General features: G+C 43.2%; 2 protein-coding genes across 2 annotated transcripts; both read left to right on the top strand.

Annotated features, from left to right (window-relative positions):
• Positions 1-2,158: 2,158 nt before the first annotated feature.
• On the top strand, positions 2,159-3,726 carry LORICRIN (loricrin cornified envelope precursor protein). The gene has a single exon (XM_043963116.1). It carries the CDS (start codon positions 2,324-2,326, stop codon positions 3,407-3,409), a length of 1,086 nt encoding a protein of 361 aa, XP_043819051.1. The 5' UTR covers positions 2,159-2,323; the 3' UTR covers positions 3,410-3,726.
• A 4,114-nt stretch (positions 3,727-7,840) lies between these two features.
• On the top strand, positions 7,841-8,420 carry LOC122725606 (ATP synthase subunit d, mitochondrial-like). The gene has a single exon (XM_043962804.1). It carries the CDS (start codon positions 7,871-7,873, stop codon positions 8,333-8,335), a length of 465 nt encoding a protein of 154 aa, XP_043818739.1. The 5' UTR covers positions 7,841-7,870; the 3' UTR covers positions 8,336-8,420.
• Positions 8,421-14,586: the final 6,166 nt, after the last annotated feature.

Here is a 14,586-nt window from a genome sequence, read left to right as displayed (position 1 = left end):
TGCTAAGAACTTTGGATCAATAACCTAGCAAGCTCCTCATACCATTCGTTCTTGCCAGATCTTTCAGAAACAATGCCTGCCATCCGCCCTTGTTGGCCCTTGTTGGCATCATTGCATCAGAGATGGGGCCAAGTCACCTGCCAGGCTCTGCATTTCAAGAATCTCCAGTGGTCCACCCAGTGTCTCCATTGAGGGGGAGGTGGGGCCCCATAGCTGGAGAAGTCACGTAGGGCCTGGCTCACAAATGCAAATGAGGAATCAGGCAAAGTATAAAAAGCTCTAGAACCAAGTGTTCTTCACTCAGCTCAGCTAGCTTCTCTTCTCCTTGCTTATCCTTCTTGGTGATTCAGGTAAGTGAGAACTTGCTGATTTGTCTCCCATAGGCCTTGGTCGACTTTGAGCTTCTGGGCTTCTGTCTCAAGTTATGGTAACTGGACAGAGGCAGCAATCCTTCAGGTCTTGAGGGAAGAGTCAGATCCTGTTCTATATCTCCATAACCATAGATCTGTTCTTTGGAGGGGAGAAGGGAGATCTAAGGACATCCCTTGCCCCCAGGGAGGGGGGAAGGAGAGAAGGAGAGAAAGATTTGGCATTGATATTTCCTCAGAAGAGGTTAGAGGACACATCTGTTGGTGTTTGAGGTAGAGCTGAGATCTGAGCATGCCCAAATGCCTCCAGAAAGCATTAAGTGTCAAGGGCAATAGGCATTATCAGAATCCCAGCTCTTGTCTTGGCTCTGATACTTACTACCTTTGGAACCTTGGACAATTTTATATCTCAGTTTCTTTATTTGTTAAACAAGGTCATTTGAACTAGAGGATTGCTAAGGTCCCTTTCAGCTGCATGATGCTACGGCTATGGCCCTACCTGAAGGGAAGGCTCGTCTTGCATCTTTCTCTAATTTTTTAATCTCAAGGTGTATGAGCTCTTCGAAGACAGCTCTCCTGTACCCTCAGACTGCTGAGCGTAGAGTAGGTGCTCAGCAGCTCCTTAGAAACTGGTTGATTGAGGGAGAAGAGTGTGGGTGTATCAAATCTACTGTGAGGAGAGCTGCCCTGAGGCTATTCTCAGACTGAAATAGACTAGGAGACTTCCTTTCCATTTCAGGTTTAGGGAAACAGATTACTGCACACCAACAAGCATGATTTCAGGCAATGGTGTTTGGGTTAGAATCCCTAGCTTCTTTCCAAAACATAGCTCTGGGGCCATCTCCTACAGGCCCATCCTAATTATGGGTTGTTGTTGTTGTTGTTTTTTCTCTTTAAAGTGCTTTATATCAGGCCATATATACTTTAACACTGACTTCATTGTGAACATTTTGTATACTCCTCCAATGCAGTAGAATGTAAGCTTCCTGAGAGTAGGGTTGTTTGGGTTTCAGTGGAATGGTGCCTTGCACTTGGTAGGTGCTTAACAAATAAATGCCTGCTGAATTAATTAAACTTGAATTTATGGACAAGGGTCCCAAAATTCTGAGACTGAGCAGAAGTAGGAGGAGAAGAAGTCACTGATGTCATCTCCCTATCTCTAAGTGGGACCGAAACAAAACCAACTAACACCTGCTTCCTAACTTTCTAAGCTCCAAACCATCTAGAGCATAGCAAACCTATGCTAACGGAGGCAAATGGCATACTATAAAAAGTGTGGATATTGGAGTCAGGATGAAAAATTCAAACCCTGCCTCTGACAGGATTTGTATAAAGATATGTATGAGCAGGTCACAAACTCTGGCCTCAGTTTCTTTATCTGTAAAAGAAATAATCATGCTTGCAGTGCTTACATTACAGGGTTGTTTTGAGGCTCGAAAGTGATGAATACAACCCAAGCGCTTTGCATAGATTATTTTCATAGTAGGCTATTTTTATTATCATCTGTGATGGAAAGAGTCCTGGATTTGGAGTTTAAAAAAACAAAAAGAAACCTTAGTTAAAATCCCAACTCAGCTACCTGTGTGGTTCTAGACAAACTACTCGCTGGCTTGATTTCCTCACCTTTTAAAATTAGGAAGTTACACTAGATCTCCAAATCCCTTCAGATATAATCCTGTGATCTTGCTAAATGACCACACTGCCTCCTGGAAAGGCAGAATCTTCCAGGAAAACTCACTGTGACTCCAGGGGTGGAATTGCCCCTGCCCAGGTTTGGGATAACTTCTCATTCCACTCGTTTAGAGCCCGGTGTGTTTTCTGAGAGACCCCAATTAATTGCTCTCAAACCAGAAGCCCCGTACAGCCTGAAGTCTCAGTGCAGACCGAGAGGATTCTCTCATTCAAATGTATTTATTTCTCTCTTTCCAAGCTCTTCATCCCCTGCAACTGAAAAGATGTCTTACCAGAAGACCCAGCCCACACCCCAGCCCCCAGTAGGCTGTGTCAAGGTCTCCGGCGGCGGCGGCGGCGGCGGTGGCTCCGGTGGCGGTGGCGGTGGCTCCGGCTGCGGCGGCGGTAGCTCCGGCTGCGGCGGCAGTAGCAGCAGTGGCGGCGGCGGCTACTGCTACCCCAGCGGCGGTGGCTCAGGTGGCGGTGGATCCAGCTGTGGTGGCGGTAGCGGCGGCGGTAGCAGCGGAGGCTACTGCTACTCCAGCGGTGGCGGCGGAGGCGGCGGCTCCTCCAGCTGTGGTGGCGGTGGCTCCGGCGGTGGCGGTGGCTCCTCCTACTATCCCAGCCAACAGAAGTACTCCGGAAGCAGCGGTGGCGGCGGCGGCGGCAGTGGGGGCGGCTCCAGCTGCGGCGGCGGCGGCGGCGGCTACTCCGGCGGCGGGGGCTCCAGCTGCGGCGGCGGCGGCGGCGGCGGCTACTCCGGCGGCGGAGGCTCCAGCTGCGGCGGAGGCTACTCCGGCGGCGGAGGCTCCAGCTGCGGCGGAGGCTACTCTGGCGGCGGCGGCTCCAGCTGCGGCGGCGGAGGCTCTAGCGGCGGCGGCTCCAGCTGCGGAGGTGGCTCTGGCGGTGGCTACTACTCGGGCGGCGGCGGCAGCTCCGGCGGCGGCGGCTACTCTTCTCAGCAGTGCGCCCAAGCCCCATCCCAGCAGAGCAGCGGAGGGGGATCATACGGGGGCGGCTCCTCCGGCTGCGGCGGCGGCGGCAGCTACGGCGGCGGCTCCTCCTCCGGCTGCGGCGGCGGCTCCGGCGGTGGTTCCAGCGGTGGTGGCTGCGTCTACCCCAGCGGCGGCGGCGGCGGCTCCTCTGGCTGCGGCGGCGGCGGCGGCTCCTCCTCCGGCTGCGGTGGCGGCTCCGGCGGAGGTTCCAGCGGTGGTGGCTGCGTCTACCCCAGCGGCGGCGGCGGCGGCTCCTCTGGCTGCGGAGGTGGCTCCTCCGGGGGCAGCGGCGGAGGCTCCTCCGGAGGTGGCAAGGGAGTGCCCGTGGCCCACCAGACCCAGCAGAAGCAGGCACCTTGCTGGCCAACCAAGTAAACCACCCTGCCCAGCACCCAGAGGAATGAGCAAAAAGTTTGCTCCTGCTGTGGCCTAAAAAAGGTTTACAATTCTCATGATATTGCCTTAAGTTTTACCAAATGCCTTCAATTCTTCCCCCACCCCCTAAAATGAAAGGTTCTCCTTTCAACTGCCCCTTAACCTCAATGGCAGCTTCAGCACCTGTGTCTTATTCTCCGGAATATTTCACCTGACTGGGAAATGTCATCATCCTGTCCACAGGTCCCTCGACCTCTTCACCCTAGTATCTGTACCACCATCTTCCTGTTTTGTCCTAAGCTAATAAACTTGCGATTCATGAGAATTTCTGTGTCTAAATCAGTCTTTCTATATCGAGTTCTTCTGTTCTTTTTGGAGGGTGGGGGAGGGGGAGGTGCAAGCAGAAATGGGGATGAGGAGGGAAATGGAAGCGAGTATATTCTAAATCTTCCAATTCACTTATTAGAAATCCACTTGCAATAAAAAATGGGTAAGAAAGTTGCTCGTGATCATATCTTTTCCTGGAAAAGGATTAAATAATTTGATAAAAGAAATTCCAGCCTTGAGAAATAAAATATAAAATATCTAGAAAAGTCAGCTATTCCCAGGCTAATGCCTCAAACACAACCTGGTTAAATCAGGAAGGATCGGGAGGATAAGTAATCTGACCAGACCAGAGGAAGGGACCCCAGCTGAAATGTGCAGTCATCCAAGTTTTATTGACTACGATCTTTTTTTTTTCTTTTTTTGCGGAGCAATGAGGGTCAAGTGACTTGCCCAGGGTCACACAGCTAGTGTCAAGTGTCTGAGGTCACATTTGAACTCAGGTCCTATTAAATCCAGAGCAAGTGCTCTATACACTTCGCCACCTAGCTGCCCCTCACTAAGTACATTCTTGATATCTTTATGTAAAGGAAAATAAATCAGAGACTAGAAAGTAAGAATTGGGGGAATTCTGTAAGTATTGAAGAGGGAAGAACTCTAAGTCCCCCAGTGCACTGCGACTCTGGGACTACTGAACATTGTAGGGGATGGAAGAGGCTACCACATCCAAGGCCCTGATCTCTCAGCCCTGGAGGCTTAGAAAGCCTATGATCAGTTTTATTTAAGTGTGCAGACCAAATCCAAATAAGAACCCATTAACAAATTTCCAAAAGCAGTTAATGAGAACATAATGTTTACCTAACTTGGTTCAGGGCTCTGTGGGCCCACCACAAGGAGCTTAGATATAAAAGAAAGGGGAAGCTAGGTGGCAGAGTAGATAAAGCATTGGCCCCTGAGTCAGGAGGACCTGAGTTCAAATCTCACCTCAGACACTAGCTGTGTGACCCCAGGGCAAGTCACAACCCCAATCTCGTTAAACATCAGGGGCCATCTCCAGTTGTCCTGATATATATCTTGCCACTGGACCCAGATGGCTCTGGAGGAGAGAGTGAAGTTGGTAACTTTGCACAGTTCTCCCCCACCTAAGCCATGACATCACCCTGCTGTCATGAGTCCTCTTTGAGAATGAAGGACCAACAAAATAGAAAAGGAAAACACATATGAAAAAAGTAAAATGACAAGAATAGCTCACATTCCTATAGCATTTTAAAGTTTGCAAAGCACTTTCATCACAATAATCTTGGAAGACTGCCAGTACAATATTGTTATCCCCATTTTGCAGATGATCTCAGAACTGAGCACCATACTTTCCCGGTAATATGATCAACAAAGAGCATGACAGGACCACTTCCACCCTTTCCCCTAGTATGACATAGAAAGGTGCCTTGTCCAGGATCACATTGACAAGGTATCAAAGACAGGATTTGAAATAAGGTTCCCAACTCCATGCATAGTGCTTATCTACTTCACCCCCAATAGGTAACATAATAATAGGCACTGAATGAATTAAAGAACAATTTGAAAAAACAATTTGCCCTAGGTATAAGTTCAGAAGAGGATACAGATTCCCCAAGAACCTGAAGAGCCAAGATAATGATATAATAACAATAGTATCTCAATTTGCATAGGACTTTACAAAGTGTTTTACATGCGTTATCTTATTGGAGCCTTACAACAGCACTGTAAAGTAGGTAATGAGAATATTTTTATTCTTGTTTTAAGAATAAGAAAACTGTAGCTCAAAAGTGAATCAGCGGGGGCAGCTAGGTGGCACAGTGGATAAAGCACCAGCCCTGGATTCAGGAGGACCTGAATTCAAATCCAGCCTCAGACACTTGACACTAGCTGTGTGACCCTGGGCAAGTCACTTAACCCTCACTACCCTGCAAAACAAACAAAAATTTAAAATAAATTAATTGTTAAAATAAGACACACCAATCAATTAATTTCTGGTTAGTGATTATGAACACAGTTGTACACAATTGAGAATAACCTTTGAAATAATACAGTGTAAAGGACTTGTTTATAGACACCACATCCCACAATGCTTAGCAGATGAGAGATCCTTATTTATTGGGGAAAATTCTCTGGGCTACTTTTTAAGGAAAACGTATGATGATGTCACTCAACATGCATTTGGTCATGGTACTGTGAATTCAATATTTGCCTAGGCTTAATAAGTTAATACTTTTGCCCTACCAAACTAAGACTTAAAAGGAAACTAATTAAGCCAACAAGTTTCAGATTCTAAGTCTCAACAATGAACTGACTGTATCCCTCTTCCACTGTGTTTGTATATGTTGGATAAATTTATGTATGAACACAGGCAATACTTACTATCTGATTTAATTCATTGTTATTTCTCTTACTATTCTATTTTAATTAAATGTCCTATTTTTTTCTGTCACTTAGTATGTCTTAACAGAGATATATTGATGAGAGCTTGAAGGATTTTTTTTTTGGATGAGACAATTGGGGTTAAGTGACTTGCCCAGGGTCACACAGCTAATAAGTGTGTCAAGTGTCTGAGGCCAGATTTGAACTCAGGTCCTCCTGAATCCAGGGCTGATGCTCTATCCACTGCACCACCTAGCTGCCCCTTGAAGGATTATTTTGAAGAAACAATAACCTAAACGGTACTCTGAACACAGGTGTATCTAGGTGTAGGGGACAAAACAAACACCCAAGTAGAAATGTATGCATCTCCTCACACATCTTCAGGAATCACTAGTGAAGTCAGCCTTGCTGTTTATTCTCTGCTCTACTTTAAGGAGAAAATTTGACTCTTCTGAAAGTGACTTGGGATCATGCATACCACCTCCTTATGCTTGAAGTCAACACATTAATGCCTTCCCCCTGACACTGGACTTCACTGCAAAATTGTTGATGATTCTAGTTTCTTCCTTCTCGTCGCCAGTGAGACACTTCCACTAGCTGTCCTATTCCTATCTTCCTCTATATATGAGAAAATGGCTTTCTCCTACATGGACCTACCTGACTCTCTGCTCTTAGGAGGCCACCCAGACAGCTGCTCCATGGATTGGACTTCTGTATGTATATCAGGGGAGCTAAGAAATGGGAAATGGGAAATGGGAAAAGATAAACTCTGAGTATATTCATTGCCTCCATTTCACAGGCAAGGTGAAATAAAATAAAAAGGGGGAAACAGGTAAAATGAGGCTGGAACTGCCAGGTTGTAGAATACTGGAGTGAATGAGTATAGGCATTCAAATCCAGCCTCAGACACTTGACACTTACTAGCTGTGTGACCCTGGGCAAGTCACTTAACCCTTATTGCCCTGCAAAAAAAAGAAAAGAAAAAGAAAAAAGTGTATAGGCAAGACAAAAAAAAAAAAGGATATTTATGAGATAAGTAAACTGAGGAAAAGTGCCCAAGGATGTTTCCTCCCTGGGGAGTCCTTAACTCTTGAACTCACCAGCCTCGGAATGGCATTTTTACTTATTCTACATATTAAGTCTTAAGTGAGAAAAGAGAAAAATAAAATCCATATCTTCTATGTCTATGCCTGGCCTTTTCTAAGGAGGAGAAATTTTCTTTCTTTAATGCTAATAAACAGTTTGTTTGTTTTTTGTTTAAGGAGGAGAAAGTTTCTTTAATTAAAATAAACCTGCCTATTATGTAAGATACACTCAAAAGACAAAACAGTGCCTGCCCTCAAAGAGGGAGGAGGGAGATGTTTAGCCTGGTGTGGGGGGAGACTTAGCTGGGGCAACTAGCAATCTGCAAAAATGGGAAAGGTTTTCATAGGGAGGAGGTATGCCTCATCATGCAGAAGTACTGACAACCAGTGAAAGTTTCAAAGAAGCAAATTCAAGCTTGATGACAGGAAAAACAACTAGAAAAAAATAGAACAAACTGCTTCAAGAGGTATTAAATTCTCCATCCCTCCTATTGTAATGGACCAGAGGCTGGGCTGCAGAGTTCAAATGGATTTGGATTTGAGACACATTACAGAAAGAAAAGATCTTTCTTAAAAAAAAATTATCTTTTCTCTGCCCCGAGCTGTACACCACCGGGGTCGGTGAAGTTCCAAAATGGCTGGATGAAAGCTTGCTATGAAAGCTATTGATTGGGTAGCATTTGGCAAGGTCATACCCCAAAATCAGAAGGCCATTGCTAATGCCTTGAAATCCCATAATGAATATCTTACTACCAGATTGGTTACCCTGGCCGAGAAGCCACAAGTGATCAACTGGGCTTACTACAAGGAACACGTGGCTAAGCCTGACCTTGTGGAAGAGTTTGAGAAGAAGTTCAATGAGCTGAAAATTCCTGTGCCAGAAGACAAATTCACTGCCTTAGTGGATGCTGAAGAACAGGAAGATGCAAAGATTGGTGCTGATTTCGTGAAAGCTTCAAATGCCAGGATTGCAGATCTTCAGAAAGAGATGGAAAAGATCAAGAATATAATTCCATTTGAACAGATGACCATTGAGGATTTGAACAAAGCCTTCCCTAAAACCACACTGGACAAGAAGAAGTATCCTTATTGGCCCCACCAGCCAACAGAGAACCTCTAAAATTGGGCCTCAGAGAAAGCTGTGGCCCTCCTGTCACATGCTCCTGAAATCTGCAATAAAGCAATTGTACAGTCAAAAAAAAAAATTATCTTTATTCAATTGACTTAGGTCATTCACACTTTGGTATTTTTTCTTCAAAACCTCATACATAAATTACCATTTTCATAATTCCATCTTCAAATATATGGTGAATGTAGGCAAGGCTCTTATCCCTTCTTGCCTGGATTATTATAATAATCTCTAAAATCAATCAGTCAAGGGGCAGCTAGGTGGTGCACTGGCCCTGGATTTAGGAGGACCTAGTTCAAATCTGGCCTCAGACAATTGACACCTACTAGGTGTGTGACCCTGGGCAAATCATTGCCCTGAAAAAAAAAATAAATAAATTTAAGGGGGCAGCTAGGTGGTACAGTGGATAAAGCACCAGCCCTGGATTTAGGAGGACCTGAGCTCAAATCTGGCATCAGACACTTGACACTTACTAGGTGTATGACCCTGGGCAAGTCACTTAACCCTCATTGCCCTGCCCCCCCCAAAGATATATATATATATATATATATATATATATATATATATATATAAAATCAGTCAAAAAATATTTATTAAGTACCAATTATGCCCTAGACATTGTGTTAGGCACTGGGAATACAAAGACAAAAATAAAATATTCTCTGACAACAAGGAGGTGACATTCTATCAGGGGAGACAACATTCATATATACATATGTGTGTATGTGTGTGTATACATGTGTGTGTGTGTGTGTATGTGTGTATTCAGAAGAAATACAAAATAAAAAAAGCAAGGTGGTTTATGCTAAGTGCAGCTGGGTGGTCCAGTGTATAAAGTACCAGGCCTGGGATCAGAACACTCATTTTCCTGAGTTCAAAACTGTCCTCAGACACTTACTAGATGGATGACCCTAAGCTAGTCACTTCACCTTATTTGCCTCAGTTTCCTCATCTGTAAAATGAGCTGGAGAAGGAAATGGCAAAATCACTCCAAGGGGCAGCTAGGTGGCACAGTGGATAGAGCACTGGCCCTGGATTCAGGAGGAGCTGAGTTCAAATCCGACCTCAGACACTTAACACTTTCTAGCTGTGTGACCCTGGGCAAGTCACTTAACCCCAATTGCCCAGCAAAAAAAAATAAAAAAAAAATCACTGGTATCTTTGCCCAGACAGCCCCAAATGGGGTCATAAAGAGTCTGACATGGCTGAAATGACTGTAACACCAAAAGTTTGTGCTAAAAAGGACATTAGCAGCCATGCAGATCAGGAAATCATTCCAGTAGATGGTAGCTAATCTAAGACAAAAGAGTTAAAACTGAGGAATTCTTAGAAGTATGGTGGTGAGGAGGGAGTGAAATTCCAGGCATAATAGATGGTCATTGCAAAGGCACAGTGATGAGAGATCGAGTGTGCTGTGTGAGGACAACCAAAAGGTCACTTTAGCTGGACCACATAGTACTGGTATATAACAAGACTAGAAAGACAAATTAGAGTCAAGTTGTGAAGGGCCTTAAAAACTAAGGTCTTCTGTGATGTGTTCCTCTTTCAGTATGACAAAAAAAGGAAGAGGAAAAAAATGATGAAAATGTTTTAATATATAGAAAAAAATCTGACATTATATACAGTATTCCATACCAAAGGACCCCCACCTCTACATAGGAGCTGGGAGATGAATATTCTCATATATTTTATTTGGGGCTTATTTGGGGTATTATTCTATTTTGATTGTTTTATCATTGTTCCTTTCATTTACATTGCTGTCATCATTGTGGATCATATTGTTGTCCTGGCCTTTCTTAATTCACTTTTCATCAGTTTATTTAAGTCTTTGCATGCTTCTCTGTTTTCATCACACACATCATTTTGTATAGCACAGTAATATTTCATTATATTCCTGTTTCACAATTTGCTTAGCCATTCTCTGATGATCAGCATCTACTTTCCTTCCAGTTCTTTGACAGCACAAAGTGTTGCAAGAAATATTTTTGTGTATATGGAGCCATTCTTTTGTCAATGATCTTTTTGGGGTATTTGCCTAGCAGTGGTATCTCTGGGTCAAAAGGTATAGTAATTATAGCCCCTTTATTTGCATAACTCCAAATTATTTCCTAGAATGGTTGGGCCAATTCATGGCTCCACTAACAATTCATTAGTTTGCCCATCTCTCCACCACCACCCCTCCAACACTAACTATTCCAATCTTTTGACAATTGCCACGAATTTGCTAGATATACAATGAAATCTCAGTGTTGTTTTGATTTGCAGTTCTCTTATTATTAGTAATTTGGACTATTTTTTCATATGGTTGCTAATTGCAGTTCTTTTTTTTTTTCAGGGCAATGAGGGTTAAGTGACTTGCCCAGGGTCACACAGCTAGTAAGTGTCAAGTGTCTGAGGCCGGACTTGAACTCAGGTACTCCTGAATCCAGGGCTGGTGCTTTACCACTGCACCATCTAGCTGCCCCTGCAGTTCTTTTCAAAATGGTTTGTTTAGGTCTTTTGACCAGTTCTCTATTGGGGAATGGCCTTTGGCCTGCTATGTTTCTGTTAATCATCTATACATCTAGGGTGTCAAACCCTTATCCAAGCTTTTGATGCATTTTTTTCCCCACGTGGCAATTTTAAGTTACTGGGCTCTATGAGGAAAAACAAATGTTACTTAAGAAGATTAAATAAGGAAGAACAGCTAGAACAAAACAAATTACACAGCAAGCAAGGAAATCCACACTGGAAGCAACACAATCATTATTAAGGGACCATTTTTATAAATGTAAGCCTCCTCTGGTCATTACCATGGTCACTTGAGGAAGTTTCTGAACCTAGGCATGAATCTATTACCCAGAATTCCCCAAGCTTTTGACCATGAAGGAACTTCCTTCCAGGGAAAGCTTCCAGAAAGGTCACGCAGTCATAGGATCAGAGATTTAGAAGACTTCAAGACCATCTGGTCCAATCCCCTAATTTACAGAAGAGGAAACTGAGGTGCCAAGGCTTAAAGTAATTTACCCAAGATCACAATGGTGGAACTGGAATTTTTTGTTTTGTTTTGTTTTGTTTTGCGGGGCAATGAGGGTTAAGTGACTTGCCCAGGGTCACACAGCTATTAAGTGTCAAGTGTCTGAGGCTGGATTTGAACTCAGGTCCTCCTGAATCCAGAGCCGATGCTTTATCCACTGCGCCACCTAGCTGCCCCCAAAACTGGAATTTTAATGGAGATCCTCTGATCCTAATCTCAGTGCTTTCTCCCTATTCAACACTGCCTTATCAATTTGATTTGAGTTCAATTGAATATCGCTTTATCATATCTGTGACTCAAACGTAAAACCTTTGGTGCATTCAGCCCCATCAGTTATCGGTTTCTCAATTTCCAAAAGAGTTTAGTGGCTTAGTAACAAATTCTGATGTTACAACATAGTACCTTTGTATTTTCAGTCTGGGTGCCTATTAACATTCCTTATTCATTGTTCCATTTCAAACTCTATTGATGGGTGGGATGAGAAGTAGAACCACAAAATTTCAGATGAGGGAGGGACAGCAGAGGTTTCTTCAAGCCTGTACCATAAACAAGAATCCCCTATCATCCTGATTCCTCTAAGGCTACAACACATTCGTAATCAGCTTTCAAAGCTCTGGAATGGGTCAGAACCAGGAACAACCCCGGGCTAACACAAGTTTATTGTCCTAGTTTGGTTGATAGCCCCCCAAGTTAGGACTGTCCTCCCTCCTCTGTACAGTGCTTCAGTTATGAAAACAATCCAAAACCCCACTTTCTGACCTTATATACACTCATATTAGAACACTCCCCAATGCAGCTACCTTAATAATAATAACAGGTTAATATAACACTATGAAGGCTATAGAGAGCTTCCTTAAACAATATTGCAGGGTGAATAATGCAAATGGTCTGATCCCTATTTTATAAATGAGGAAATTAAGGCTCAGAGAGGTTAAGTAATTATCCTAAGTCTGCACAGCTAATAAGCAGCATAATCAGGATTCAAATCCAGATCTTCTGACTAGTAATTCAGTGCTCTTTCCACTCTAACTGGCTTCTTTGAAACTTCAAAGGATCTCCAATTTTATTAATGTTGCTACCTCTCACCATTGTGGTACATTATAACCCATCTATGCCTTCTCACTCAGTATAACTCTTGCTGTTCTGTACATTATCCCCAAGATGTTCACCCAATATGCTAGAGGTCCTTCTCTAGGTCTCTTGTCATATAGGTGCCTGTGGAATACATTCAATTCAATCAGCATTTACTAAGCACCCACTATTGCCAGACACTGTGCCAAGTCATTGGGGATACAATCTGAGGCAAAAGACAGCCCCTGCCCTCAAGGAGCTAATAATCTAATGAGATAGATGGATAGACAGGTAGGTAGGTAGGTAGATGGTGAATGGATAAATGGATGGAAGGAAGGAGGGTAGGAAGGTATATTTTGACAGAGCAGCTCTATGAGTGACCAAGTCAGGTCAAGAAATCTTTATTAGGGGGCAGCTAGATGGCGCAGTGGATAGAGCACCAGCCCTGGAATCAGGAGGACCTGAGTTCAAATCTGGCCTCAGACACTTGACATTTACTAGCTGTGTGACCCTGGGCAAGTCACTTAACCCCCATTGCTCCACCGCCTCCCCAAAAAGCCCCAAAATCATACTTTTGCTATCCTCTGGAATGAACTTGGTATATATGTAAGTTGTTCTCATAAAGGCTTTGTAGAGATCAGAAGAAAAAATACATATGGGTCAAGAGTTATTTATATTTTCTCCATCACCTTTTTTTGTATTAATAACATCCCTTATTTTTCTACTCTTTAAATACCTTTGGAATGCATTCCTCTCTATGTTTTATTGTTCTTACCATCTTTGCTTTCTTTAGTGGCATTTCTATTTCTTTGGGCAACATATCAGAGAGTATGATTTTTGTGATGGTTCCATTGTCATTGTTGGGGAAAATTGTTTGTTTTTAAATAATAAACATTTTTTATTTAAAGTTTTGAGTTTCAAATTTTATCCATCCTTCTCTATCTCCTCTCCCTGCTCCCCAAGGTGGCAAGCAATCAGAAATAGGTTATACATGTGCAATTATGTAAAATATTGCCATATTGGTCATTTTGTACAGGAAAACTTGAATAAAAGAAAAATAAGAAAGAAAGTGAAAATATCATGCTTCAGTCTGCGTTGAGAAAATAGTTTGTTTTTTAAAAAAAACCATTGATGGATTTGTTTGCATTTTTCTATTGTTTGTTGTGAAGCAGCTGGGTTGTGCAGTAGATGAAGTTCCATGCCTGGAGTTAGAAAGACTCATCTTCATGAGTTTAAATCTGGCCTCAGATAATTCCTAGTTGTGTGATTCTGGGCACTTAACCCTATTTGCCTCCGTTTCCTTATCTGTCAAATTGATATGGGGGTGAATTGAATTGATCAAATCAAATTGATTGTGAGGCATCCCAAAGAATTACAATACTTGGTGACTCAGTTTCCCAAGTTTTATTGAAAGACTGTTGACCAGGAGGCATCTAGGTGGCATAGTGGATAAGGCACCAGCCCTGGATTCAGGAGGACCTGAGTTCAGTTCCAGCCTCAGACACTTGACACTTACTAGCTATGTGACCCTGGGCAAGTCACCTAACCCTCATTGCCCTACCAAAAAAGAAAGAAAGAAAGAAAGACAGAAAGACAGACAGACAGACAGACAGAAAGAAAGAAGGAAGGAAGAAAGAAAGGAAGAAAGGAAGAAAGGAAGGAAGGAAGGAAGGAAAAAAGGAAGAAAGGAAGGAAGGAAGGAAGGAAGAAAGAAAGAAAGAAAGAAAGAAAGAAAGAAAGAAAGAAAGAAAGAAAGAAAGAAAGAAAGAAAGAAAGAAAGAAAGAAAGAAGAGAAAGAAAGACTATTGACCACAGGGAGAGCATCATGTAGATAGGTGTCTCAAATAGGGGGATGAAAATGATTATATTTATAGTGAGAAAAAAGTAGGTTTATTGCATCATCATCTTAATTTTCTCCTTGTGGGAGGCCCATGGGAAGTCTTATCCTAATTTGGACTTCCTGGAATCCTAAGACAACCCCCAGGGGGCAGGTGCCTTTTTCCTTGGAGGTATGTTTTTGGGATTTACATGTCATAAGGTGAACCTGAGGACACATTTGATCCTTTCTGCCCATGTTCATAAAGACATGCTTAAACTTGTCAGACCCAGAGGGTCTCTGTGTTTATGGTATCTCTTTACATAAGATCTGGTTTCT

Source organism: Dromiciops gliroides, chromosome 4 (genome assembly GCF_019393635.1).
Source record: "Dromiciops gliroides isolate mDroGli1 chromosome 4, mDroGli1.pri, whole genome shotgun sequence".
NCBI lineage: Eukaryota > Metazoa > Chordata > Mammalia > Microbiotheria > Microbiotheriidae > Dromiciops > Dromiciops gliroides.
The sequence above is the reverse complement of the archived record's forward strand: the minus strand, read 5'-3'. Positions and strand labels throughout refer to the sequence as shown.